This window comes from Cyclopterus lumpus, chromosome 21 (genome assembly GCF_009769545.1).
Source record: "Cyclopterus lumpus isolate fCycLum1 chromosome 21, fCycLum1.pri, whole genome shotgun sequence".
Classification (NCBI taxonomy): domain Eukaryota; kingdom Metazoa; phylum Chordata; class Actinopteri; order Perciformes; family Cyclopteridae; genus Cyclopterus; species Cyclopterus lumpus.
The window spans coordinates 7172200-7198530 of record NC_046986.1 but is presented as its reverse complement, the minus strand read 5'-3'; the positions used below and the strand labels follow the sequence as shown (position 1 = coordinate 7198530).

At 45.9% G+C, this 26331-nt stretch overlaps 1 protein-coding gene across 1 annotated transcript in view; it reads right to left on the bottom strand.

Annotated features, from left to right (window-relative positions):
- il1rapl1a (interleukin 1 receptor accessory protein-like 1a) overlaps nucleotides 1-26331 on the bottom strand; it is a 167320-nt gene that overhangs the window by 44825 nt on the left and 96164 nt on the right. The window contains exons 3-4 of the mRNA XM_034561803.1: nucleotides 25826-26012; nucleotides 24475-24628 (exon numbers count right to left, since the gene is read on the bottom strand). Coding sequence (XP_034417694.1) covers nucleotides 24475-24628; nucleotides 25826-26012 — 341 coding nt within the window. The remainder of the gene's footprint in view (nucleotides 1-24474; nucleotides 24629-25825; nucleotides 26013-26331) is intronic.

Below are 26331 nucleotides of genomic sequence, written 5' to 3'. Positions count from 1 at the left end.
CATCATGAGGGAAAATTGGGGCATGTTAAGCTCATTATAACCCACATTTCTCTTTGCTGGCAAGCATGACTTGTAAATAATTGTAGACCTTTTGAATTGCTTCTTTTGTATTAAAGTTCTGAACTCGTCCTATTATTATCCTGTTATAATACAGTGTTGTTAAGGCTATAGAGGGAGTAAGAGGTTTGCCAGGTACATCTCTGTGTGCAGTGAGCTGAATGTTATTAATTTTCATAACTCAATGCGTTACAGGCTCATAGCGGGTGAGAGGGGAAGGGTGTGACCTGGGCTTCGACCATCACGCACATACTGCTTACAAGCGGATGCACTAAAGGAGGCAAAACAGTAATTCTGCACCTCGTAAACCATGCTATGATGAAGGAAAAAAAAAAAAACTTTATTGAATAAAACCGAGGCAACTCCCAACAGCAGACCTTTCAGGCGCGTCTAATTATGTAGTGGTGAATTTTGCAGAGGCGTCAATTTCTTTCTTCTTCCCAGGGCCAGTTTGTAGCCCGGTGCTTTCATTAAGATGTTCCCTTAAGAGTGTCCTCACAAGCCCTCTTCTTCTTCTTCTTCTTCTTCTGCCTTATTATAAGAGCGCTCTAACAAGCGCTTTGAAAGCCCTGCTCTGTTTTCGGCATCTGTGTTTTGGGGAGGAACGAGCCGCGCAAAGTTGCCGAGCTAACCGCCGTGTGCAGTCAGTCCTCGTCTGAAGCAGAGTGCGTGATCTTGTCTGATGTATAATGCGTGTGTGTGTGTGTGTGTGTTTTTTAAAGTGCCTGGTTCAAGGCTGCAGGATAACATATTTAACAATTCTTTCAGCTGTCGGGAGAGAAGCGTTCATGTGAGAAGACCGAAGTGTTTATTGTGTGTCGATCCGGATGGAGGGTTCAGGGTCAGACGTCGAACCTGCTGCTACGTACATACTGTGACATCGAGGAGAGGGGGGGGGGGGGGGGGTCACAGACTTTCAGGCCCAACTGTTTGCACCGTTAATAGGTAATCACATTTGCGCAAATTGCATTGGATACTGATACCATTTTAATTACATATCAAAACTGCTATACGTAATTACACAATGGGTGATCCTATAGCCAATTATGCACCGGGCCGAACAAACGAGGACAAGCTGTCTACGTACGGACGAGAGAGAGAGAGGGGAGAGAGAGAGAGAGACAGAGGGGAGAGAGAGAGAGAGAGAGAGAGAGAGAGAGGGGAGAGAGAGAGAGAAGCAGATGTGGTAAAGGAGGACGCAGATAGGAGGCGGGACCCGAACACGGCGAAATGAAGAGGATACAACGGGAACATTTAGAAAACCAAAGTGAAGCAGTCAAGGAAACACGCGCTGCGCTCTCTCCCCGACGTTTTTGGCACGCCACACTCGCTTCTGAAAATCTCATTATCTTAATTACCTCTTTTTTAATGGGAAATACGTCAATTATCACGGTTCGGGAGAGGGAGGGGGAGGGGCGGCATTTGGAAATACAGAGGATTGCGAGCACCTTCTAACAAAAAGGAAAGAGTTTCTGATTGCCATTAGCAGGCAAAGTCAGGAATTAAGCAACTGCAGACGTAAACAGGTAATTAAACATGCAAATATATCCATTAACACATTAATTACCTTTGGGGTCAATTTGACCCCATTCAATGTTTAACGTCTCTAAATAAATGATTGACATCATTTGTTTTTTGCTTCATATTTCATGACTTTTCCTAATTTATTGGGGACAACTGGGTAAACATAAAATTCACATGATGATATATGTTTTCAATGTCCTGTACAATGTCCTGTCAATTTGACCCCAAGCTTTTTTTTCACTGTTTTAAAACGTATAAGAAATATCAACATTTTACACACATTGGTTTTGGATGTTTTGGATGATATTGAGCTCACTATAACATACAATTGTATAATCTTCAGAAGGTTTTAGGGCCCTAACCGTACTTAATAAATGACCGTTACATCGTTGCGGAAGAAGTAATGGATGTATGGTGTCTTCTGTGATTATATGCTATGTATTAAATCTTAAGAGTCAGGTTTTATTTCCTCTCCCTGAAGGATTATATGCTATACTTCAAAAAGAACATGTGAATCACAAATACCTTCTTCTTCTTTTTTTACATTTTTTTTTTATTGAATCTAAATGACAATAAAAAATTAACTCTTGGCCCCAGGAAGATTTTCAGATTCAGCGCTGTGAGACTATATTATGCTGCATTCATGCGACGGTTGCAAGTTTTTTTACATTTTTTTTTTTTACCACCTGCAGGTTTCCTGCGTACTTGAAAATGATAAATGGAATGCACTCGTGAGCTTTTTTTTTTGTTGCTACTCTAACGGGCACAAAACGCTTTTTTCCTCCTCGTCCGTTCACATTCAAGGATGTGCGTGAAAAGGTGGCGTTCCGTCCACGCCGACCATTTCATGTTCGACCGTGAGACATTAACAGGTCATTAAACACGATCTGTTAACAGTGACAGCAGCGCTAAGAAAATGAATGTAGGATTTTTAAAAAACACCATATACAAGTGTGATATATATATATATATATATATATATATATATATATATATATATGTATATTATATACACTGAAACATCACATTACATACCAAAATCTCTTAAGCGAGTGAATTAGGTGAATAGATTTTGAAACCTTCTTCATTTCAATCCTTTACTGTTTCTTTATGCAGTTAATTGCTTTAAATAAAATGTTAAGGCTCCTTGAAATGGATCATCATGCATAGCCACATCAAATTTGAACTTACAATGTTTCTTTTTCACATTCATTAAGTTTGATCACATAATTTCTCAGATGACAATAACATTCCAGTTCTATCTTTTTTAGCATCATCATGTTAAGTTAATCATAAGTTACCCAAGCTCATCATCAATCCATCCAACGGTCTACTTTCTTAAGAGTGCATGTTCATCTTCAATACCCACGAATAATTTCATAATTTCTCTGGATCACCTCCACGACATTCAGCTCAACTCGCTCTCCACCTGACTTTGAATCTTTTGTAAGACCCATATTAAATCTCAGAGCCAGCCTTCTTCTCCCCAAGTTATGATCACCGTAACCCATAGCAACCCATACAGTTGTGGAGCAATGTGTTTACAAATGAGACGTTGCAGTACCTCATTCCGGTTGGAAACGTCACTACCCGAGTCCAGCGAACACGTTTTTCGACACTCCTCCTCACAGCGGCAGTTATATCATTAAGTGCATTAATATTAAAATTCACTCATAATTCCTCAGGTTTTAAATGCGGTCCCATGTTTCATATAATAAGCACAACATGCTGCAGAAGCTAAGATAATTGGCGAAAGTTGTCTACGGCATGTTCTGTATGACGTGGTTGTCTGTGAGCAGAGTCAATTCATGTCTCCTGTGGGAGCATGTGTCTTTTGGGGGACCAGAATGGCCATAATGGTATATGCTTGAGCAAATCCTATGCTCTGGGATCAATGATTCCCTATAAAATATTGATGTCTGGGTATCCTCAGGGCACAGGCATCGTCTATTCTCTGCAGCGAAACCAGGCTGAATTAATTCCAGAGGGGTGACACGACGTGTCTCTGTAACCTCAGTTGGCCTGTACTCCTTCACCTTGGGATGTATGCTATACATATATAATGTTAAGCAACGTGAAACAATACAGAGTGGAACATGACCGAGCCCCTGCTCATGTCTAATTGTGTGAAAGATGTAAGAATGCAGTGGGTTTCTTTTGTTGAACGTTCGACATTTCAAAGCCTGAGATGCTGTGCGTCACTGTGAGTAGGAGAGGAGAGGCTAAAGCAAGCTTTGCATGCACGTGTTGGTGTGTGGACACATTAACTCAGAGTGGGACCCGTGGATATAAGCTTCGTGATAAGTCATCCACGGTCCCATTTCTGCTCGCTGGCGGAAAAAAAAGCTCACTGGACTCTCCCAGATGGATTATTCTGGCTGACTGACTGTCGGGAAACAGCAAATTAATGAATTGAGGATGGAGCCGAGATACTTGGATCACTGGGTTAGCCATTCGAATGATGGTGGCTGGGTGTTAGGATGATTGTATTTTTAATGGTGTAACTATCAGTGGAATAAATAAATACACATTTCACAAAATAGCAGATTTAGCTGATTTTTCCTTGATATCTGTATCAGGATATTACATTAAATGGCCTTTTTTTATTGTGTGTATTGTTTATTTCCTACTTTGGTGTGTGCTGTAGCCTGCAGACACAGTAATTACCGTTAAAAGTCCAGTTCTGAACGGCTGCGTGTTAGTACAAATACATCATCTTGCGTATGATGAAATCCCAGGGCTGCGTTTGTGGTTTTGAGTGACACCTCCATTTCATCGCCGGGGGAAATAAGTATCCGTCTATACAGTAAGAGATGAATATTTATATCGTGATGAAATTAAATTAAACAGCGTTGCAATAAATCAGGGCGAGATTTGCAAAAGAGAAAATAGGGAACGCAGCTAAAATGTAAAAAATTACTGGTACATGGAGCGTGGGTGAGCAGATACATTTACAGGCATACAAATGGACATGGACAAAAAGGACATTCACACACACACACACACACACACCACACACACCACACACACACACACACACACACTGTGTAAGGTTGTGAAAAGAGGCCCGGGTTGTCCTTTGGTCTCAGAGAAATTGGCTCCCGGAGGTTTTCCAGTATTTATGACCAACAAAGGTATTCAAGCTAGAGAAGAAAGGTAAACAATAGGAGTTTGGAGACTTGAGCAAACACAGAGCCCCCCCCCCCCTTCCCTCCCCTCCAAGACCGCTATAAGCTGGACTAGAGAAGCCTCGGTTCTCCTCTCTCTAGCTGGCAGACTCCTATATTCCACAGCAGGCGATCACCATATATTACCAGTGACCTTTCTCTGTACTGTTGTCACCTTTGAGCCAGTTTCATTACATTCCTGATGGTGCAATAACCACCCTGTATGATTCCCTTATAAAGTCACCTCAGAGTATACACAATTCAATTCCAGGCACACAGAGAGAGAGAGAGAGAGAGAGAGAGAGAGAGAGAGAGAGAGAGAGAGAGAGAGAGAGAGCTGGATGGTGTCATCCTGGAGGAAGCTAATAAAAGCAGTTATGCTCATCCTAAACCACATCACGCTCTCCCCTACTGTCCACCACGCTTGTGCTCTCTAAGAGTCGCTCCTTTCTGGCAAAGCAGAAATACCTCAACATCAAAAAAGCCACGGGAGCGCGGTGCATTCTTCCCCCCCCCCCCTGTTTCCTGTTTCATAGTCACACTGGCGCACCCCGTCAAGAAAGAAAGGCCCGTCCTGGACAAGCGGCTCTCGAGGATTCAACGTGCCGGTGATCCAGCGGTCCGGAGAAAGGAATGCCAGCTGCGAGGCCTCAATAGCTGTGGCTCGAGGGGCGCCTGTAGCTCATGGAGGGGGATGAGCGGTTGTCCCGTAACCAGAAGGCACCCGGTTCGATCCCCGCTCTCCCCATAGTTCATGTTGACGTGTCAGGATGGATTAAGAACAAATCCATCATGGGGGGGCGTACGTACCGCAGGGCTCTGCCCCCTTTTTAAATGCCGTTGCTACATCCAATAATCTCCCCCGCCGTCTGCAGGCTGCCCCTCCCTTCCCCAAACTTGTATCTATAACTCAACATCAATTAGCCAAAGAAGTCAAACTTCAAGTGGCTACGCAGAACAAAAACCCCTCAGGAAGCATGTGCCCGGTATATATTCTCAACCCCATTAAGACGGTACTTAATTTGTTTTTGTTTGTTTTTTTCCACAAGGATTACATTTTACGCAGGTTGATAGAATAACTTGCATTGTGTTCGCAGTAAGAGGTTCAATTGATGCGATTAATCGTGTTTGAAATGAATGAGGAGCATTTCTTTATTATTTTATGGGTCTATTGTTTACAGAATGGTGAGCAGAGAGCCGGGTGGAGAGGAGAGACTGAGGTTCACAGTCTCTCCTCTTTCATAGTTGAGCTGAAAAATGACAATAACGACTTATTAAAGTCATCACACTAAAAGAGAGTACAGTGACCTTGTGCAGGCTTTCTGTCTCGCTTCTTTCTTACTGTACACACACACACACACACACACACACACACACACCCTGCCCAATCATCTATCCTTACTGTCTGCAGCGACCTTTGACACATACAAACAACAACAAGTGCAAAGGTGTGGCGCATGCAGACTGTGTGTCGGCATCTCCAACCACACCGGCTATTTCGGGTTCTACGTGCGTGTGGAAAAAAGGCTGACTTTGAAGGTCAATATGGATCGGAAAGCTGTGGTGGCTGATAAAATAAACTCGTGGCGATCGCAGCGACGCATGAAATCCGTAACCGTGTGCACGGTGTCTGGGTCGGCAGGACGAACACGCACACGTCGCCGGAAATCTGCAGCCCGGAGGCAGATGAGAGAAATGAATAAAAGAAAATGAATAGCTGAGTGAGGCATTTTATGTGATTTCCTTAATCCGACGCTGTGTCCGTCGTGGTCGTATTGTATTTTCACGTTGTAACTGTGATGTCATACAGCTTTTTCAATAATAAAATACAAACGGTTGATTTTATTTATTTTTTTACGAGAAAGGAGGCTGTGAGTAATTTAAGGACGCTAGTGGACAGCACTTCTATGCGTCGGCGAGGACATGTAAAAAAAATAATTAAAAAATGGAGCATGTGCCGCACCTGTGATGTAATTCAAAGTTCAAAACGGGTATGAATAAATGGTCAGGGCGTATACCGTACGTGCCACGAGCCTGTGTTTGTTCTCACGAGCCGACTCTGGGACCTTAGTGAAGTGGAAAAGAAGCGTAGGTGAAGAGGAGGTGGACGCGGTGCGAAGAGAAACGGGCTGGAGGAGGCCAGGAGGATGGAAAAGGAGAACGTGACCACGAGTGTCTGGTTCCAAGCCCGCCAGAGACTGCAGCCTCAACTAACCGCTGATGAAGTATTGACACCATCAACAATCTGGGTGGGCGAGTCTGCTTCGGTCTCTCTCAGGACTCTGTTCTTAACCTCTGGCACTGGAGTCCCAGATTGATATTTCTTTTTATTCCATCTCACTGAGAAGCGTGGCCCCCTTTCCCAGAATGTGCCTCATCACCGCCTTCTCTTCTCGTGCTCCAGTCCCAGCGTATCGGCCCCCTGTCTCGGAGAATATCGCTGTGAGCTCGTGCGCTCCCCCGATGGGCAGAGAGTGTGTACACGACACCGTTCGTCCATTAGGGCTCAGCTCGCAGACATCGTGTACACATTCAATAATGCATGGCTGTTGCTAAACGCCGTGCCGGGGTGAGTGTGTGTGTGTGGGTGTGTGTGCCACAGCAGCACACACACCCGGCTACCTGGCAGTAGCACAGCGGTCCCGAAGCACACGCAAGGCGCCTGATTCCCCCCCCCCCCCCCCCACCCCACCCCACCCCCCACGCACACACTCAGACAGTAGAACACACACGCCCTCCTGTCGGCCTCCGATAACAGAAGCCGGCGATACAGAAGCTAAATGAAGGACCGAAATGTACAATAAGTACACACCTGTGTGGAGCTTATGCAGATAGGCAGACAGGAAGTAAAAAAAATAAAAAAACAACATTGTCAGACAAGGCAGACACTGACCAATAAAGCACCCTGCAGCTCGGGGATTAGCTCTCTAATCAGTGCAGATCTCTGTGGGCGATTCAGAGGGAAGCCCGGTGTTCATTCTGTTACTCGGAGCAGGAGAGGACGAGGCTAACCCAGTCAACTGTGGAGGGGGGGGGGGGGGGGCAAAGCAGGTGGATTCCACCTGAGGGACAGGATTAACACAGTCCTGGCACATTACAAGCAGCACGCACAGTGCACCATCCTACTGGAAGGGCGTATGTGTGTGTGTGTGTTTTTTCTACCGGGAGTGTAAAACACACTGGTAGTACCAGTGTGTTACATCTGAGGTGATACATATAGGGCCGAGATTTACATGACGCAACAGAGGAACAGAAAGGCAACCTGCGGGTGTCACCTCGCCGCCATCTGCTCTGCCGGCTTCCCCGTTCAAACCGTCTCCACGGCAACCTCAGGGGTTCACATAATACGCACTGTTGATTCTCATCAGTGTTTAATAACTCTGTGATAAATTAACACATGCAACATGAACTTGTCTCTTTTGTGACTTGCGGTTCCTCTATATATACTGTATATATATTCTTTTTTTTAATATATATATATATATATATACCAAAAAAAAGAATATATATATATATATATATATATATATATATATATATATATTTAGGAACTCAGCGGTCTCATCTGAGATCAAGGGTGCACACTTCAAACTAAATGCACGGATATACATTAACATAGACACATGTGAAAACACGTAGACCAAAATAGACTCTGGCATGCAGTTTAAAACAACAACAACAACAACACACATTGTTACACACACGAGTACCGTTACTGGAGAGCGGCGTTCATTAGCACGACACGACGGACGGTCTAAACTGTCTCTAAGCTCGGTTTTACCCGCCGACTCAAAATCCTGTGTTTATTTGCACGCCTTAATCCAAAAGCCTAACGATGCTCTTCTCTCCCAGCCTTCTAAGACAGATGGAGATCATTAGCTTCTCCCCCCCCCCCTCCCTCTCCACCTCCCTCTCCACTCTCTCTCTCTGATCTGTCCCGTCTAAACCACAGGCGCTCGTTGTCTCGCCTTTTTCCATCCTCTGTTTGCCCCCTCGCTCACCGCCTCCGTCCGTCTCTCCGCTGCACAGATTCATATGGAGAAAAAAAAAGGGTTTTTCAAAACGCGCAACTTTTGAACAAGTGCTTCATCACTCGGCTGTCAGAAGTAGTTCCAGGAGTCATGACACACACTTCCCTTGACAGGAGGAATAGATGAGAAGCCATTAGACTCTGCTGATCCTGGAGTGAACAGGGTGGGGGGGGGTTGGGGGGTTGGGGGGGGTGTGGGGTCTCCATCACGGCGTTCCTCTACTCCGATGCCGTGAAGAGAGTCGTGTTGCACGCCGTAACCGGCGAACGTCGTGTTAATACTGGGGGAAAAAAAGGGTTCAGATCGAGATTCCCCAATAAATATCCCAACAAATCTGCCTAGAGTCTATTATTAGCTGTCGTATCTTGATGACATTATTAGGAAAAGACAACACAGGTGGCTGAATGCAATAAGCAGCACGCGAGAGGAGCGGTGGGCTATATCGTTAGCATTGTCACAGTGTGCCGTGTGCCTGTATGCAGTAGTGCTGAAAAGTGTTAACAGAGCTCCCCGCTGTCCGGTGACCATCTGGACCGAATCCATCACTTCCTCCGGCACTTCCTCCACGCCCCCCCCCCCCCCCCCCCCCCCCCCCCCCCCCCCCCCCCCCCCCCCCCCCCCCCCCCCCCCCCCCCCCCCCCCCCCCCCCCCCCCCCCCCCCCCCCCCCCCCCCCCCCCCCCCCCTAATCTCTCATTATGACACCGCGGTTGTGGAAACAGCTACAGGAGGAGGCCATTTAGCCACGAGCGGCCAATGTCGTGTTCTCTTTAGCGTTGCGTTTTGTGGTTTCAAGTGAAGCGAAGCGTAAAGTAAATGCATCCTCAGAGTGAATTATTTTCCTGGAAAAACATAGTATATCTTTTTTTTTGTTGCAAATAATACTTCCAATACTATTTTTTTTCTATTCTTTACTTCATATATATTATATGTATTTTAACAAAGCAACAATTCGTCCCAAAATGTACACTCAACAATGTTTTCCACTTCATCATCTCACTGGTTTTAATGTGGGAGCTGATGACCATCTTCATCGTGCTGGCCTTGAGGGTATTAGAGTAACATCTGGTCACATGCAGAAAGTTTGTGGTGGTTTTTTTCTTCTTCTTTTCTTCCTCTCCATGGATTGAGGCACAAAGAAGATGGTTGCTGGACTTTTAATGAGTTGTAATGTCGGACGTATCTTCTCCGCTCCGATCGTTAGGCAGCGAGCTCGTGATTTCGTGCACAGATTTTGCACATTAAGTATAAGGTTAGGGCCCTAAAACTTTCTGAAGATTATACAATTGTATGTTATCGTGACCTCAATATCATCCAAAACAACCAAAACCAATATGTGTAAAATGTTGATGAATGTCTTGTTAAAATTGACCCCAAAGGTAATAGGAGGTTTAATCATAAAACATATTTTAAAGTAAGCTGCCATTTTAGAATGAGAAATAATTGGAGCTGAAAAGTTGATGCAGTTATATTCTGTAATAACAGTACGTCGAGGTCAGATTAGTGTGTGTTGGCGTTAATGGGGTTTGAGCTGTGTCTCATAGGACAACTAATATGCCCGGGTTTACGCAGGTATTTGTTGATGTGGGCCCGATGTCATTGAATTAAACATCTGAGAGAACCCCCATACTTCTTGTCCTGCTCTTCTCCATTTAAGCCATCAAAGTCAACCTCCTCATATATTTGCAGCCGCATACAAATGATAATACATGCGCTAGACTAAACCAACAGCCACACACTCTTGCCAGTGTTTTCCATTGAATCCGAAGCTCATAAAAGTGATGGAGCTGATTGAGTGCTTTGACCTCCCTGGAGGTGGTCAAGGTTGAACGGGTGCAGGGCTGGACCCTCTTTCTCCGCTTTTTAAAAGCCTGGCTTTTGTTCTTCTATTCCGTGGCAGTGTGTCTCGTGAATAAAAAAAAAAGCAATTCCCAAAGGGCCGGAAAAGCCCTGCTGAGCCGGCGCTTTGCTTCAAGACAAAGCCCCTTTTTATTCCACTCGGAATAACTTGTCACAACGCAGCCGAACTCAAGGTGCCACCCTATCAATTTCGTTGGAAACAGGGGTTTTGTGGCATTGGCACATGAAAAGAGAGCAGTGGGCAGTTCTTCGGGGCGGTCTCTGTGGACGTGGCCAACAACAACAACAACAAAAAAGGCTTTTATATTTGTATTTTTTGAAATCATTGCTACATTATTTTGTGATGCGAATTTGTAAGGATGACTTCACAGTATACGGATGGACAAGAGGACATCGGCTGCTACGCTTTTTAGTATACGAAGACTTCAAATGAGATGTTACGAGCATTAAGGACCGAAGAGTGACATCATTCTCTGCTCAGCTAGACGTTACTCCATTATATCTTGTCATTAATACTTGTTTGTTGCTATATTAAGGCTCTGAATATGAATGTTTAGAGAGCCTTTAACAATTAAAACAAACGGAACACAGCAAAATCAACAAATTTGACGGATTTAATGGAATAAAGCACATGGACTTCATCATTAATGACACCGTGTGAAGTAACGCAGTATCCGCCAGCTTAAACATCCTGAACGTGCATGAACGCGCACGCCAGATGTGTGTCACAGGCGGACTAACCAACTCTCCAGCTCAGATAAAAAGGGGGTCAAACAGGGAACACTCGGCGGACACAAAGAAGCACCGTCAGCACGGCGCCATCGCATTCTCTCAAGAGCTCGGAGACGCGAGAAGATGGAACGATATCTGCGTTGTTAGCATCGCGGCTGCAACCACCTGCTAGCTTCAAAGCATCAGTGGTGGAGGGTTTTGACAGTAATGACTAATCGTGGTCCGGGCGATACAAAGCGGGCCCCCCCCCCCCCCCCCTTTTCACAGGGCCGCCTTTGATGCAGGTGAATCACATCTTAAACATACTTATTAGCAGGAATGGAGGAGGAGGGAGGAGGGAGGAAGGGTGAAGCGAGGGGGGGGGGGGGTGGAGAGGAAATTTGTTCCGCACGTTAGCTGGCATGCTTGGGTGCACGAGAACAGAAGGCTGGCATAATGAATTTTGGCGTGCGAGCGGCTGTTAATGAAATAAAGAGCCCCACCCCAACGGAGGTGTGAATGCGTGTGTGTGTACGCTGGAGTGTGTTGAGTGTGTGTGTGTGTGTGCAAAACAGAGAGGGAGTTTTGAGAAGTGAGGAGAGAGGAGGAGAGCAGCAGCGAGGGGCCGGGGTTTGAGAGGAAGGTGCAGAGAAAAACAAGAGGAAAAGAGGAAATGTTGGTTTACAGATGAGGCTTTTTTTTGTTGTGTTTGTGTTTCAGGCTTGTGTTCCCTTTAGCTTTGGATGTTTATGCTTATCTCAGACGGGGACATGCGCAGGAACAATCAGGGGACAAGGAGGACTTTCCAGTCATGTTGATTAAATGTTAATTCCGTCTCTTTGTGATGTTTTTGCTTGAGGGAGTCTGGGGGGGATTATTAAGTTTGCTCATCGCTAAGAAAGTCTTACTTCTTCGCGGTTGGCCTAATAATGCAGAATTCTCTCGCAGATGGCTCCAAATCCATCTTTGTAGCGGCTCGATTTATACATCAAAAGCACAATTTATTGGACCTTCCTTTTCATCGGGGGATTCCCAAATATTGTGGCCGAGCTGCGTTGTAATCGAATATTGTATCGTAGGGCCCAAAAGGGGCACGAGGTATGCGTTTACGTGCAACTGTCATACAGTATGTTCTCAGTAGGCCAGGTGGTGTGCGGAGCTCTGATGTGATTTTCTAAATCCTCAGAAGACAGCCTGTCCCCCCCCCCACCCACCCTCTCTCAACACGGGTTGCCTAATTGAGTGTTAATTTGGTGCTAATTACGTAACATGTTATCCCAGTGCGACGCCCCAGATGCCAGGAGACAACAGGCGCGTTGGAAGACTGTGCAGGATCGCGTTCAGGGGCGTGAGGCTGCATCTGCTTTCCCGATATTCAGCGAGTTCGCGAAACGCAAAAAAAACAACGATGCGAGTAATAAAAAAAACTTGCGAAACGTGTGTTTCACTTTTCAGAAATCAGGACATCCTCATGCGAACCGCGACTGATTGTCAGACACGTATTCCTCTCTACAAGCACACGATTAATTAATCATTCAACAAACATTTTCCCAGGGAAAAGTTCGTCCTTTTGCATTAAAAGATTAAAAAATAATAATTCTTAACCATGAAAGTAATAAACACTGAGGCGGTGGCTGCGTGTGCCGAGCGGTGGAGACAGAGTCTGTAGCGCTGACGCTCCGTTCGCCCCTCGACATGAATATAACATGAAGAAGACCTCTCTTCTCTTTTATTTATCAAAGTCATAGATTCTCATACAACATACACTGTAGAATACTCTGCACCAGTGTGTATTTGTGCGCGTGAACGTGATTGTTTGTGCGCGTGCATTTCGAAAAAAGACATGTGGAAAGATACGGCTGTTTGTTTTTGTTGTTGCTCAAAACCAAAACGACGTGTTACTCCCGTCTTTCAATAATTGATGACTTCCCCACCTTGTCTGTAGCTCTCGTGTCTAAGCCCATTTGTTAACACTAAAAACGTAAAACGCGGAGCCAAAATCTATAGATTCTGTCTTTAGTAAATAGTGCATCGGTTGGGGACTATTTTCTGCCGGGGATGAATACACATATGGGGAACAAGTGAGTATATTGATACCAGGACATCCATCCATCCATTTTCAATACCGCTTATCCTCATTAGGGTCGCGGGGGCGCTGGAGCCTATCCCAGCTGACATAGGGCGAAGGCAGGGGACACCCTGGACAGGCCGCCAGTCCATCGAGGGCACATGTAGGGACATACAACCATTCACTCTCACATTCACACCTATGGGCAATTTAGAGATCAATTAACCTGCAGCATGTCTTTGGACTGTGGGAGGAAGCCGGAGAGCCCGGAGAGAACCCACGCTGCCACGGGGAGAACATGCAAACTCCACACAGAAGGACCGCTCCGACCGGGAATCGAACCCGCGGCCCTCTTGCTGTGAGGCGACAGTGCTAGCCACTACACCATGTGGTCAAAAATAATCATTGCAAATCTTGCATTAAATATAGTGCAACGTTGTGGTCCATTTATGAGTGAACATTGTTGTGTGGTGGTGGGTGGGGGGATGTATTGTCAGTTTTTGTTTTTCAACAATAACAATAAGATATATATAAACTAACTAGCCCTGTATCCTGGACTGCGTGAAGCCGCCTGCCTCAGGTGAGGAGCCGTGACGTGTTGTCACAGTAGCAAAAGCACAGGTGTAAATAATAATAATATTCATGACGGCTATATTCTATCTCGCTGGATGATCTTTCAGGGTTTCCCCCGGTATCGTCACGGCTTACTGGGACACTTCAATTGAATGGATCCGTCATAAATGTTATTAGCACCTTTGATTTCCCCCGCCACGACCAGTCAAAGGCCAATTTGTTTCTCAAATCAAGATCTTTAAGACCCATTTTCAGATCTTTAAGACCCATTTTCAGATCTTTAAGACCCATTTTCCACATTGTGATTGGCAGGTGATCAGATCAGAATTGTGCGTCCGGACAATCACCGACCTGTGTGCACGGGTCGCGGCGTAAGCGTCGGTACTTAAGCTACGCTACGCTGGCAATGCTAAACCTCCAACGGGAAAGTATTAGCACTCCTCCGTCTCCTCAGATGAACACGGATGGCCGGCAACGTTGTGACCGGATGGAAGCAGCAGAAAGTGACCATTAACTTTGTCTTCTGCCCACAGCTGTTCTCCTCCGTGTTGTCCTCCGCAGCGCTCTGCTAGCAGCCGCATGGACTCATGCTCAGCACCTCCACACTTTGAAATATACGATTTGAGCGTCTGTAGGAATCGCTTTGCAAAACCACCTCCAAATGTGGGTTGGATCCAATTTGCAAAAATCACATTTCATGTGTTTTTTTTCCCCAGTTGCTGTCCAGACCTTTAATATGGATGAAATCTGTATATGCCAATAAGCGGGGTTGAGGCCAAATGTCTGCTTCGAATAGGAGCATACACCTCTGCAATACAGGTCCTTTTATAAACTATTGTTACAGTAAACCCGAAGAGGCTTTCTTCTGACAGGTGAGAGAGAGAGAGAGAGAGAGAGAGAGCATATCAGCTGTTAACGTGTGAACACAGTGACAGCAGTGGCTGTAGTTAGCTCGGCGCTAACAGGACTCGACAAGCCCTTCGCCTTAACACAAAGCATCCTCTGCATTCATTCACTAATAGATTTCCTATTCTTGTCTAATTAAAAAAGGGAAGGCTCCAAGAGCTACACCGAGGGGGGAGGGGGGGTCGCTGGGAATCCATCAGATGTGATGCAGTTAATCAGCATAAAGCCTGCTCCAGTGCACTGCTAAACAACAACTGCAGGAATGGACCCGACCCCTCACACTGCGCCACACTGGTACTCAAACCAGTCCATCCCACGATGCCGTCAGACACTTCTAATCACAATCCGAGGCAAACACTTTTAGTGGATGACGTAGACCGTGAGGGGTCGGCCCGTCTGCAGCGTCAATGCTTTGACACAACAAACACGGGGAAAACAGATTGAGAAAGTTGAGCGATGCAGGAATTACGCTTTCACGTTATCTCATCCGTATTTTTCCTTTGGCTGAGAGAAGCAGGAAAGACGAACACTTTCGTTTCCAGTGGCAACCGGCTTGAGGGAGGAACAGGTGGAGCCATTCATGTTTTGTTATCAAAACTGGGCAGGCATGGATGTGTACATACAGCCCACACACACACACACACACACACACACACACACACAGGTATGCACGTACAGCAGACGCACACACACACACACACACACACATGCACACTGAAAGCAAAGTGTAGATGCTTCCTGGACAGCCTCTCTAACTGCAGGGATGCCAGAGGAGGAGAGAAAGGCTAAAGACATCATTTCCATTGTGCACCATGGGAAAGTGGCGCAAACACAAACATGTTAATGACAGTTAAGGTGTTTAGTAACGGAAAAAGCCCTTATTTTAGACACAGCCGGGGGAGGGAGAAGGACATAGACCGGCATACCTCAAGAGAGTGGGGGAAGCATTACACAAATGAACGTGTGCACACAGACATGCATTTACAGCAGTGCTCATGCACGCACACATAGGGACGCGCTAATGTTAGCAGGAGGGTTTGCATCAACCCTCATGAAGCCTGCACAACTCCAGGGGAGTTCAGGGTGCACAGGGAAACAGAGACAGTAAGAGGCAAAGGCACTGGAAAAAACAATCCTCACCTCCTTTCCAAAAACAACCAGAATCCAGGCTTCTCCACACTCTGGTGTATCCAAATATGCTCACAAATTACTTCATTTTAACGGTTTATCAACATGGACTCTTAAATGCGTTGCGAATACAGTGTCCACTGTCGCTCTGTGGCTAAAATCAAATGTGTGACAATCTCTCTCTATTCCCCGTCCCCCGGTCCCCTGTGGTTGTTAATGGTCACCTTCTTATCTTTTAATTGGACAGAGGGTTTTCTACAGTGCTTTTTTTCCTTCAGGACACTGTATAATGAGAGGGTTATTTAGGGCCCCCTAATTGACCTTCAGCCTTTTTTTTCCTTTCTACCCCGTCATGAGTATACCGTACTTCTTCTGATTGTTACAGGGCAAACTTTGTTCTACAACTACACCGACACAAAGTTAGAGAGGAGAGGAGAGGGCCAATTATCACTGGACCGCTGGCAAGGAAGACAGGGATTTGAGGAAGATCAGAAAAGGCCATAACACGGCCAACACGCTATTGCAACGTCATTACGACACATAGAAAAAAGAGAAACGAGGAGGAGGAGGCAGCACCAATGCAAGTACAAGGTGTTACAGTGTAATGTAAGCCACAAGCTCACCCACAAAACTCCCCCCCCCCGCTTGCAGTTCATATTAAACGGCACGCTGAGGAGGCCATTAGTGCAACTGGAGCTGTGTTTTTATGAGACTGTATAAGAGCAGCCCTAACCAGAGACAGAGGATGGAGAGCAACATGCTGCATTGACATGGTCCACGTCAGGAGGAGAGACACAGGCGTACACCTGCAGAGCAGAAATATATGGAAAACTTCAAAATAAGAGTCATATCTGATGGATTCTCGGAGAGTTGCAGACATTTGCAAAAGGCTCTGATGCTCATGGAAGATGCAGAGAGTTTCACATTCTGGAGTTCCACGAGTACAAAATGATCCGTTCCCTCGCTCTCGACGCAATTATTTTGTTTTTGGTTCAAGAACAACCGAAATAGCAATTTTTCTTTTGTGAAAGTCTTTTGTAAAATACACAGAAAAAGCTTTAATAAGTACATAATTAGACTCATTTGTGAAATATTAGGGGGACATTTTTAATGCAGGTCTCGAGAATACATATTTCATCATTTAAGTTCAAATTAAATTGTCGTACAAATGGAATTCAAAGTGCTATTTTCCCTTTTTATTCCTGTCACCTGTCAAATCTGATATGTTAAATATGAAGCTGAAGTTAGGAGGCAAAGCATCACATTTCCTAAATGGTAGATTTGAAGGCTGATGTGTGAACAGAAATTCAGGAACATTATGTCGTCAATAAAGGGACTGGAGGATGCTTTGTGTCGTACAGAGATTGATGTCGAGTCGCGTGTCAAGTAATGACGTACTTACACATCTCATCCCAACTGTATATTGTACAGTAGCAGTTTTTTTTTTTTTTTTAGGATGAGACTGAATTTCCCTGGCTTAAGATATCAGAAGATGAGCATTGCCACTGAACGCCCTGTACGCTTAGATAATGATAACAACCAGAGACTGGGGAGGCGGAGGGGGGGGGGGGGGGGGGGGGGGGGGGGGGTTGAAGGGTTGTACGTGGGGGTAGGTCAGGCAAGATTAATTGTGTGTGGGGAGATGGAGGGGGGGGGGGGTGTAAATTTCATTCGTCACACTCGGATTGATGTCAATTTTAATTGAATTAAAACAATGTGAACCCTGGCCTTCTTAGAATCTGGGACAGCTGGTGAATAGTGATGAAGTGAGTTGGAGAACACTCAAGAGAAGAGGGGGTGGGGAGGGGGGGGGTGGAGAGGTTAGAGAGAGAGAGAGAGAGAGAGACAAGTAATTGATAGTGATAGTTGACCTTAAACAAATGAGCCATCCTGCTCCGCCGGTAGGACTCGTCTCAGCTGCTCAGTCGAGGCATTAAAATGACCCTTGGACGCACAGCAGCTCTGTTGTAATAGACAGGCTGCATGTTATATGCTGCACGTCTCACACGTCTAAAAGTGCTTTCACGGCGTGTGCGCGCGCCGGCCCTTCGTGGGTGTAATGGATGTACATGTGCGTGCGCGTGCGAATACACAGATGCATAGCTGTGAGTGGGTGGAGTCGAAAAAAGTCAAACTTCTGAAGTAACGCTTATATATCGCAGGTGTGATTTTTGTTTATCATCTCCTCCCTCAGGGGACATGTAGCCGAGGCCGAGTGTTTAGTGTGGCCCCCGTGCATTCACCCCCCCCCCCCCCCTGCTCTCAGCGATAATATCGCCGCTAATCCATCTCTCCACCTTCAGCCTGATGGATGGGGAAGGAGAACAGACGGAGGAGGAGGTGTGGATGCTCGTGTCTCTGCCCGACTGCTCCTGCCTCCGTCTTGTCCCCACCGGAGCCGACATCCGCTGTGCTGAGATTACGGCCAGCTGGCCGGGGGTAAAATTTTTTTAAAAAGTCAAGTTATCGCTAAAATAAATAAATAAATCTTGGAGAAAAACACGCTTGCGCGCAGGCAGTGACATTTTATATGGTTGTGAAGTGTTCAGTGTATCTGAAGGTGACCCTATAGCACCAGACCTGCAAGGAGCCTTTTACTGCGATGAGACCATGTCCTGGATCACCCTTCCCACACCTTAGCTCCTCATCTCACACACACACACACACACACACACACAAACGCACACGCACACGCACACGCACATACACACTCACACACATCAAGCACGTTGTCCTATCTCAAATGTTGAGATGTAGCCCGGAGAGAGGCAAGGTCAATCAAGTTACTGTGAACCTTGGCCGGATGAATCTTAAACGTAACGGTTGCAACGCTGAAGATCGAACGCCACGAACAAAAACACCCCCAAAAAAACACTCACAAACAGTCACATATTTTTACTTCCACACATTCCCCAAGCAGCGCCGCGGATATACTATACAAGACGAGACGGGGTGTGACTCTCTAGATTCCCTCTTGCCCTCTGCAACCTCCGATTCACGGTGCCAAATGGTGCATTTGCATTGGTCGTAACCTCAATCACAGACGCTCTGCAGACTGTGCAGACGGACATTTCTACAGCGAGGGGGAAAGCAGGCAGGTGTAATGGGAGCAGGGTAGATAGAACCCCCCCCCCCCCCCCCTACACCCCCGAGGCATCGATCAAACCAAACGACTCCATTACAGTAAGTCCGACAGAGGCGACGCTGTGATAAACACTCGGATAATAGTCTGTTTATAGGCCCCGGACACACGGTTTTTCAACAAGGAATACAGATACAGTGAGATACGGGAGCGGAAACCTCTCCGTCTTTTTTTTTCTTCCATCCTTTCCATCTGCTCTCCTCTCTCACCTTTGTCGCTTTCCCCCCCATCCCTTGTTCTATTCAACCTTTTTTTTTTCACGCTCTCTCTGTGTAATGTTTTTTTTGTGCTTTTTTCCGACGGAACGCAGAGGGAGCGGCATACATCAGCCGAAACGGGGCTTTTATCTGGCGTTATACTCTCGTAGCGTCACCATCACGGAGCTGGAACGAGGCCTCGGAGAACCATAAAAATTGAATAGAAATGATTCAGATGTACTCCTAAAAAAAAACACAAAAAAAAAAAAAAGAAACAGACAGGCATCGCACCAGACACCCTGTTGGGTATGCGTGTATATATAAACCTGGAGAAGACGACACACACACAAACACACACACACACACACACACACGGGCATGCAGCACGCGTAGTGGCCCCCGCACTGTCCACGCACGTATCAATTAATCATTAATTAATCATAGCCGGGTCGTTTCGGTCGAGGCGTCGCTTCCCTGTGTCTCAGATAATAGAACGGGGGGGGGGGGGGGGGGGAGGGTGGTTGATAAACATAAGAAGAGACTAATCTGACAGCGCTCTGTATTCCACATGGGAGCTGGGGGGGAAACAGCGAACGTGCTGCAGCTATGAATCAATTATAAGAGTACACAAAAATGCACTCTCTTTACAGAAGTGTATGTGGGGGGGGGGGGGGGGGGGGGGGTTGAGGTGAAGGTCTGTGGAGAGGAAAGAGACAAACAAAATCTTTCCATCTGTTGATAATGGTGTTTTGCTTTTTCTCCACACACACACACCAGTCGGTACCTGTGTCGCTCATGTTCAGAATGAGATAAGAGCGTTCATATTCGCCCTGACATGAATTGGAAGGGAACATAAAAGGTGGGGGATGGGGGGGGGGGGGGGGGTCGCTGTTTATTTTATATTTCAATTAACCTGGGGGGGGGGAAGGGGGGGGGTCTGATTATGGGGGCTCCTGGATCAGGCCACGATGTGGGTGAGCCTGTGTTTATGCCCGTAGTTAACCTCCATTACAAGACTGACCTCAGTTCAGATAGCAGCTCCTCTCTTGCTTCTAATAGAGGCCGTCACATCGTCACACACACACACACACACACACACACACACACACACGCACACACACACACACTTTGCAGCAAGGCAGGGTCAAAGCAAAGGCCACGGTGTATTGCGTCGTGTTTGAGATCAGTTAAACTTAATGACCTCCTCCATTCCCTTGACCTATCAAATAAACTACAGCATTAGCACCCCCGGTGGAGCTGCGGTGTAGTTTGGCCTTTAATGCTTGCCGTCCAAGCCACGGCGGTCTTAACAGGATGTGATAAAAATGTTGGATAATCTCACGCCCACTTCAGGGGGAAGATGGTGTAGGTTTATTAAAGGGAATGAGCCCACAGTCAGAGAGAGAGCGATAGAGAGTTTATCTAATTCTACCAGCTTGAAATAGTAATGAGGCGAATGCTTTGAAAAATGTAGAGCCGGCCATATTATCTGTTGTACGGCAGGAGCAGCAGAGTCGATGGTGCAGAATTGGCGACTAAGATGGGCAGCGATCGCGATGCTGTAAACCCCCCCCCTACACCGAATATCTGATCCGGGGGTCACGACACGTGTGACTCAATTCGCAATGGGAACGTTGTCTTCTTTTAAGAAAATGTGCTTTCTTGGTCAATTATTTCATGTGCTGATGGAGAAGACAAAACGCCAACGTCGACCTGCAGCATTGAAGCTGTGGAGCATCGCACCCCCGGGTGTCACTGAAAATCACTTCTTCTATTTCCATAGCGTTATTGCCGTTTCATTGTGCGACAAAAGGTATACCTGAGACGTGTGGGCGTTTCTATGTGGCTACATATGCGGGCGTACAGTACACGTGCACGCCCGCGTGGCACAAAGGCATTGAAGAAGCTACGGGGTGGTTTAATAAGAACAGTGAGAATACGGAACAATGGAAAATAGGTTGAGAGAAAGGGAGAAAAATCAAGATTCAAATTACTTATTCTCTCTCTATCTCTGACTCACTCTTAACCCCACAAGCGCGTTGTTACCAGTTACATATTTTCTATTGTTCTGGCTCTCATTGTTCAGCCAGGTTTATTGGATATTCACCTCCCACTGCCTTCAGGCAACATGCGGGGCTCATACATGGAAGTCAAATGTCTTCCGCTCTACCGGTTGTTCTTTCATTCTTTTCTCTCTCTTTCTCTCCCTCTCTTTATCATTACTGTGTATATTTATAACCCAATAACATCTTTATGACCAGCCGTCATTATAGAACATGGAGGTCACGCTGACGGGCTAACAAATACAAGAGGATGAAGTACATATAGCATATAGCAACCATTGGAATTATGGGACAGACAAACCAACTGTATAGCACACAATAAATACTGTAAATCAATTTCACAATAACAAAGTTAATATGCCAGATATGTATCTGCATGTATATCTCACAACGTCGGGCGGGAAATATGTTTTTTTTTTTATGAATTGGGCAAATTAACTGGTTAAACTATGTAGAAACCTAATGGTAGTATTTCTTTTAAAGTAAGCCAGACAACTTGACATTACTATTGATCCGGATCTCAATTTAAAACCATATATATATATATATATATATATATATATATATATATATATATATATATATATATATATATCATGTGCTTCAGGTCATCGACAGGCTTGGAGAGCAACGTGACACGCGGGGATGCTTTAATTAGGATATAAAAATGAAGTTACAGTTACAAGAAGAAGAAAAAAGAAGACGTAGTCAGATTACTAATACATTTCAGAAAAATGGGGATTACAATTTTAGAAATGTTGCTTCAAATAAAGGCTGATAACATGCCATGCACACACACACACACACACACTTTGGTGTCAACGTCACTTTTTGATGCTCTAAAAACACTATATATTTATATTTGAAATATAATTCTAAATAATATATAAATAACTAACTAAACAAGAAATTAATAAAGGATTTAGTAATGACAAAGAATGGTTGAGAATGCCGATAAAGAAGATATAGAAGTATCAATAAGAGAAGTATAATCAATAAGTTATCACAAAGAAAGATGCTTCGACACACTCTCCACATTCACATTCATGGTCGGGAGTAACCGGGAACATTGCAAGTAAGTTAATTACATTTATTAGATATTGGAACTTCTGCTGTTCCAAGTTAACGTTAGCAACGCTAACGCTAACGTGCCAGATGACTTGAAATGAACTTGAAATGTTCTTTTGTTGGCTTTACAAAACAAATCATTTCTTTTCTCCTGTTTGTATTTGCACATTTGGTCTATATAATATATATAATGTACATATGTAATCGAGTTAGGCTCCTTCAATATTGTAATACTTGGATTGGAGGGTTCCTGATTACATTTTTAATTCGTAATGATCTAGGAATACTTTTTAGGAGTTTTGGACAGAATATGTCGTACGCAAGCAAATATGTGATTGGATGTGTTATTTAATTAAAATTGTTGTATTTTCATATTTTATACTCTTCTCTATTCTAAAAATGTGTCTTGTAAAATTAGTTTAATGCACTGATACCTCTCTCACCTGTCTTTCTTTAAAACGTCTTCATGTAAAGCACCTTGAGCTGCCTCCATGTATGAAATTAACTATATTAATACACTTGCCTCACCTCATGTTGGCCATGCATGTCCTGAGGAATTTCTAATTGAGGCGCTTTGCAGGGAAAGGTGGACCCACTGAGCTCCACTGGGATGGTAATGGTGATCAAATATAATCTAGTGCATCTTCCTCCTCGTATCGGCCTCATTTTTATTGATGGGCCAGCATTTTACCCACATGGTGGGGTGCGGGGGGATATATACTGGCCCATCAATCACGAGACCGGCCAATGAGGACGCCGCACCTGCGGGATCACGCTTTAGTCTCAACCAATAGTGAACACCAATGCTGACGACGCGGTGGTGTATCTTCCCGTTAGCTAGATAGCAAACGACACGTGTATCTAACGCTGCTATCGCCCTCGAATCCAACAAGAGCGATGGGCAGCCGCACAAATACACACCACGAGATACTCATCAAATGCTAACACCACTTCTGTGTGCACTAACATCACACACACACACACACACACACACACACACACACACAAAATCCACAAACATCTTAGCAGCTCGGGCGAAATTCTTTTGGTTTCGATATAAAAGCAGGAACATAACACACACTCACCCAACGATAACTGAGGATTTTTGAGATTTCCACCGTTAATCCGTTAATTATAACTATATGCATCGCAACACACGACATCCTGAGCAGCAACAAGCTGGAACGTATGAGTGTTTATGTAAATAATGACTATTATACGCTTATTTCTCATATTGTTGATTTCCATGTAATTGAGGCAAATTGGAGGTCAGGCAAAGCTCATTCGATTCGCGTCACCGAGCTGCGGCAGCGATGTTCGTCTTTAATGTGGATGCTGTGATGCTACCGGGCACACAATAAAATAGCATTAAAACAAACGTATACGCGCAGATATGCAACGGGCGGGGCGAGCTCGGAAAAATGAGAAAAGAAAAACTCAAACAAACCGTGTTTGACCTTTTCATCAACCCTAATCAGAGCGGTTGACCTGGCAGTGCTCAGAGCACCCCCCCCCCCCCCCCCCCCCCCCCCCCCCCCCCCCCCCACTCCCCACTGAGAGAGGAGGAATGAATGCTTGTATTTGTCATGCGCTCACCTCGCAGCTGTGCAAGGCGAAGAGCGAGAGAGAGAGAGAGAGAGAGGGAGGAGAAAGAGAGAGCTGTAAATCTACTGACCTTGGTCTTGGCTCTTTAGCGGTCTGTGTGAAGGGGTTTAGCCTATAGCCTTAAATATTTCAAACACCGCTCGGCCGGCATGGGAAGTGCTGAGTTAGAAGAAGGGATAGAGGCCAGGCCACAGCATTCAACCTCCCCATCAATTAACGCAGCAGCAGGACATCACTGCACTTCTCAGTGGTGTGTGTGTGTGTGTGTGTGTGTGTTTGTTTGTTACCATCCATTCCTTCTTGTTAAGCACCTGTGACTGCTACTGTATTGATTGTTCCAACGTTAACAGTAGAGTTTGTCAAATAGCCGACGTACCGGTGACGGTGAGCTCAGTCGTCCTCCTCACCACGAAGCCCCCAAACTGGACTTCACAGGTGTAATTCCCAATGTCGTCTTCCTTCACCTCCTGGATGGACAGGATGTCTCTCTTCTGGATGATGCTGGCGCGCCACTGCTTCGGACGGCACTCCTGCACACGTTAGAAAAATGTGGACAGGCGGGGGGGAATGGGGGTCAAAATGAAGCCTATACTTTTGATGAATCATCGGAGAAGTGGAACACAAAGTGACATGGCAGCAGACAGATGGGAAGGGAGTGTGTGCGCCGCACGCATGCCGGGGAATTAAAATATCCCGTTATGAAATTCAAGACCTTCCCCTCCGCTTCGCGATGAATTAAATCCATTTCAACAGGTCTGAGCGGGACACAAAAGCTTCTGAACGTCACCGAGCGTTCGGTTGGACGGAGTGCGTAAAAACTCTGTACAGTGAAACGAGTGAAGCTCAGCCGGTTCCCCTCTTTATCCGACTAAATGTACCGTGGTCGAGCCACAGAGGACAGAGAATATGTTCTTCCACGTGGGGCGAAATAAGTGTGTTTGTGCCCTGGCGCGTGTGATTACATGTGTGTGTGTGTGTGTGCAGGCACCGGCGAGTGTGAAACGGCCCTTTCTCTTGCAGCCCCCCCTCGGTGCTCTGGCGGGGACATCGATGGCTCGGCCGATTCTATTCCCAACCATTGCTCCCGGCAACCTTCGAATTCAATCACCGCGGCTCTGCAGTGGTCCAAATAACTCTGGGTTCCAGCACTCCCAGTCATTACCCGGGCCGTAATTGAATTCGGGGGATCAGGGGGGGCAGGGGGGGGACCTAGAGGTCGTGCACCGGGCCTGGCTAATCTACTGCGGATCTGCCTGTGATTAGTCTGGCTTGAAGCCCTTCACCGGGATGCACCGTGGTGACCGCAGGCCTCGCCATGACCCAGGTGAGAGTCGGGGTGAATAAAGATCACGGGCGAGGAGCCGTCGTTTCCCGAGAGACATCGCACCATGTTCTCCTCGTGAGAGAGCTTTTTTTTCGCGTTCGTCAGGAAAGCCGTCTCCGTGGTTCTCCGACGACGACGACGACGACGTTTGCATCCGTACGTAATCACGTTTTCCAACGAGGCTTTATTTTTTTTTTCTTTCTTCAACATAAACAGACAAGAAATTAGATGAAAACTAAACCGGCGAACCGGCGGAGAATATTTCTCGGCTCGTATGATCACAAAGACAGATGATTGCCGTATTACTTTTTCCCCGGCACACAACAAATAATAAGTATTCCAGAGACACACGTAAAAAAAGTAGAACCAGTAGAACCAGTAGAACCACAGACTCTGAGCCCACCTTGAACCAGGTGATGTCCGGCTCTTTGCCAGGCTCCACGTAGTCCTCGATGTCGGGACAGAGGATGTCTTTGGTCTTGCTGAGCTCAGCCTTCTCGGCTCGTCTCATGTTGGAGTTGTAGCACAGGTTTGTGTCGTTCTCCGCCACAGTCAGAGACATGGACACCTTCATGCAGTACGTGGAGTTCCTGTGGGGCAACAACGATTAAAAAAAAGGAGGTTAAGATTCACGTGTACTTGTCCGATGCGCACGTATACTGTTACATTAACGGGTGTACAATAAGACGGGCATCGGCACTACTACAAACACTCAAACGGGTAGAGTTTCACATTTCCTCCCTTGGATACCCCTTAAGTTATTTTGATCCTCCTCCTCCTCCTCCTCCCCTGTGTTTGTCTGGTTAGCAATAACAAGGTGTTCAGCAGCGTCAATGACTCACACTCAAGACCACTATTGGATTTATGGGGGGAGTCAGCTGGGACGTGGGGACGCTAATCAAAGAAAAG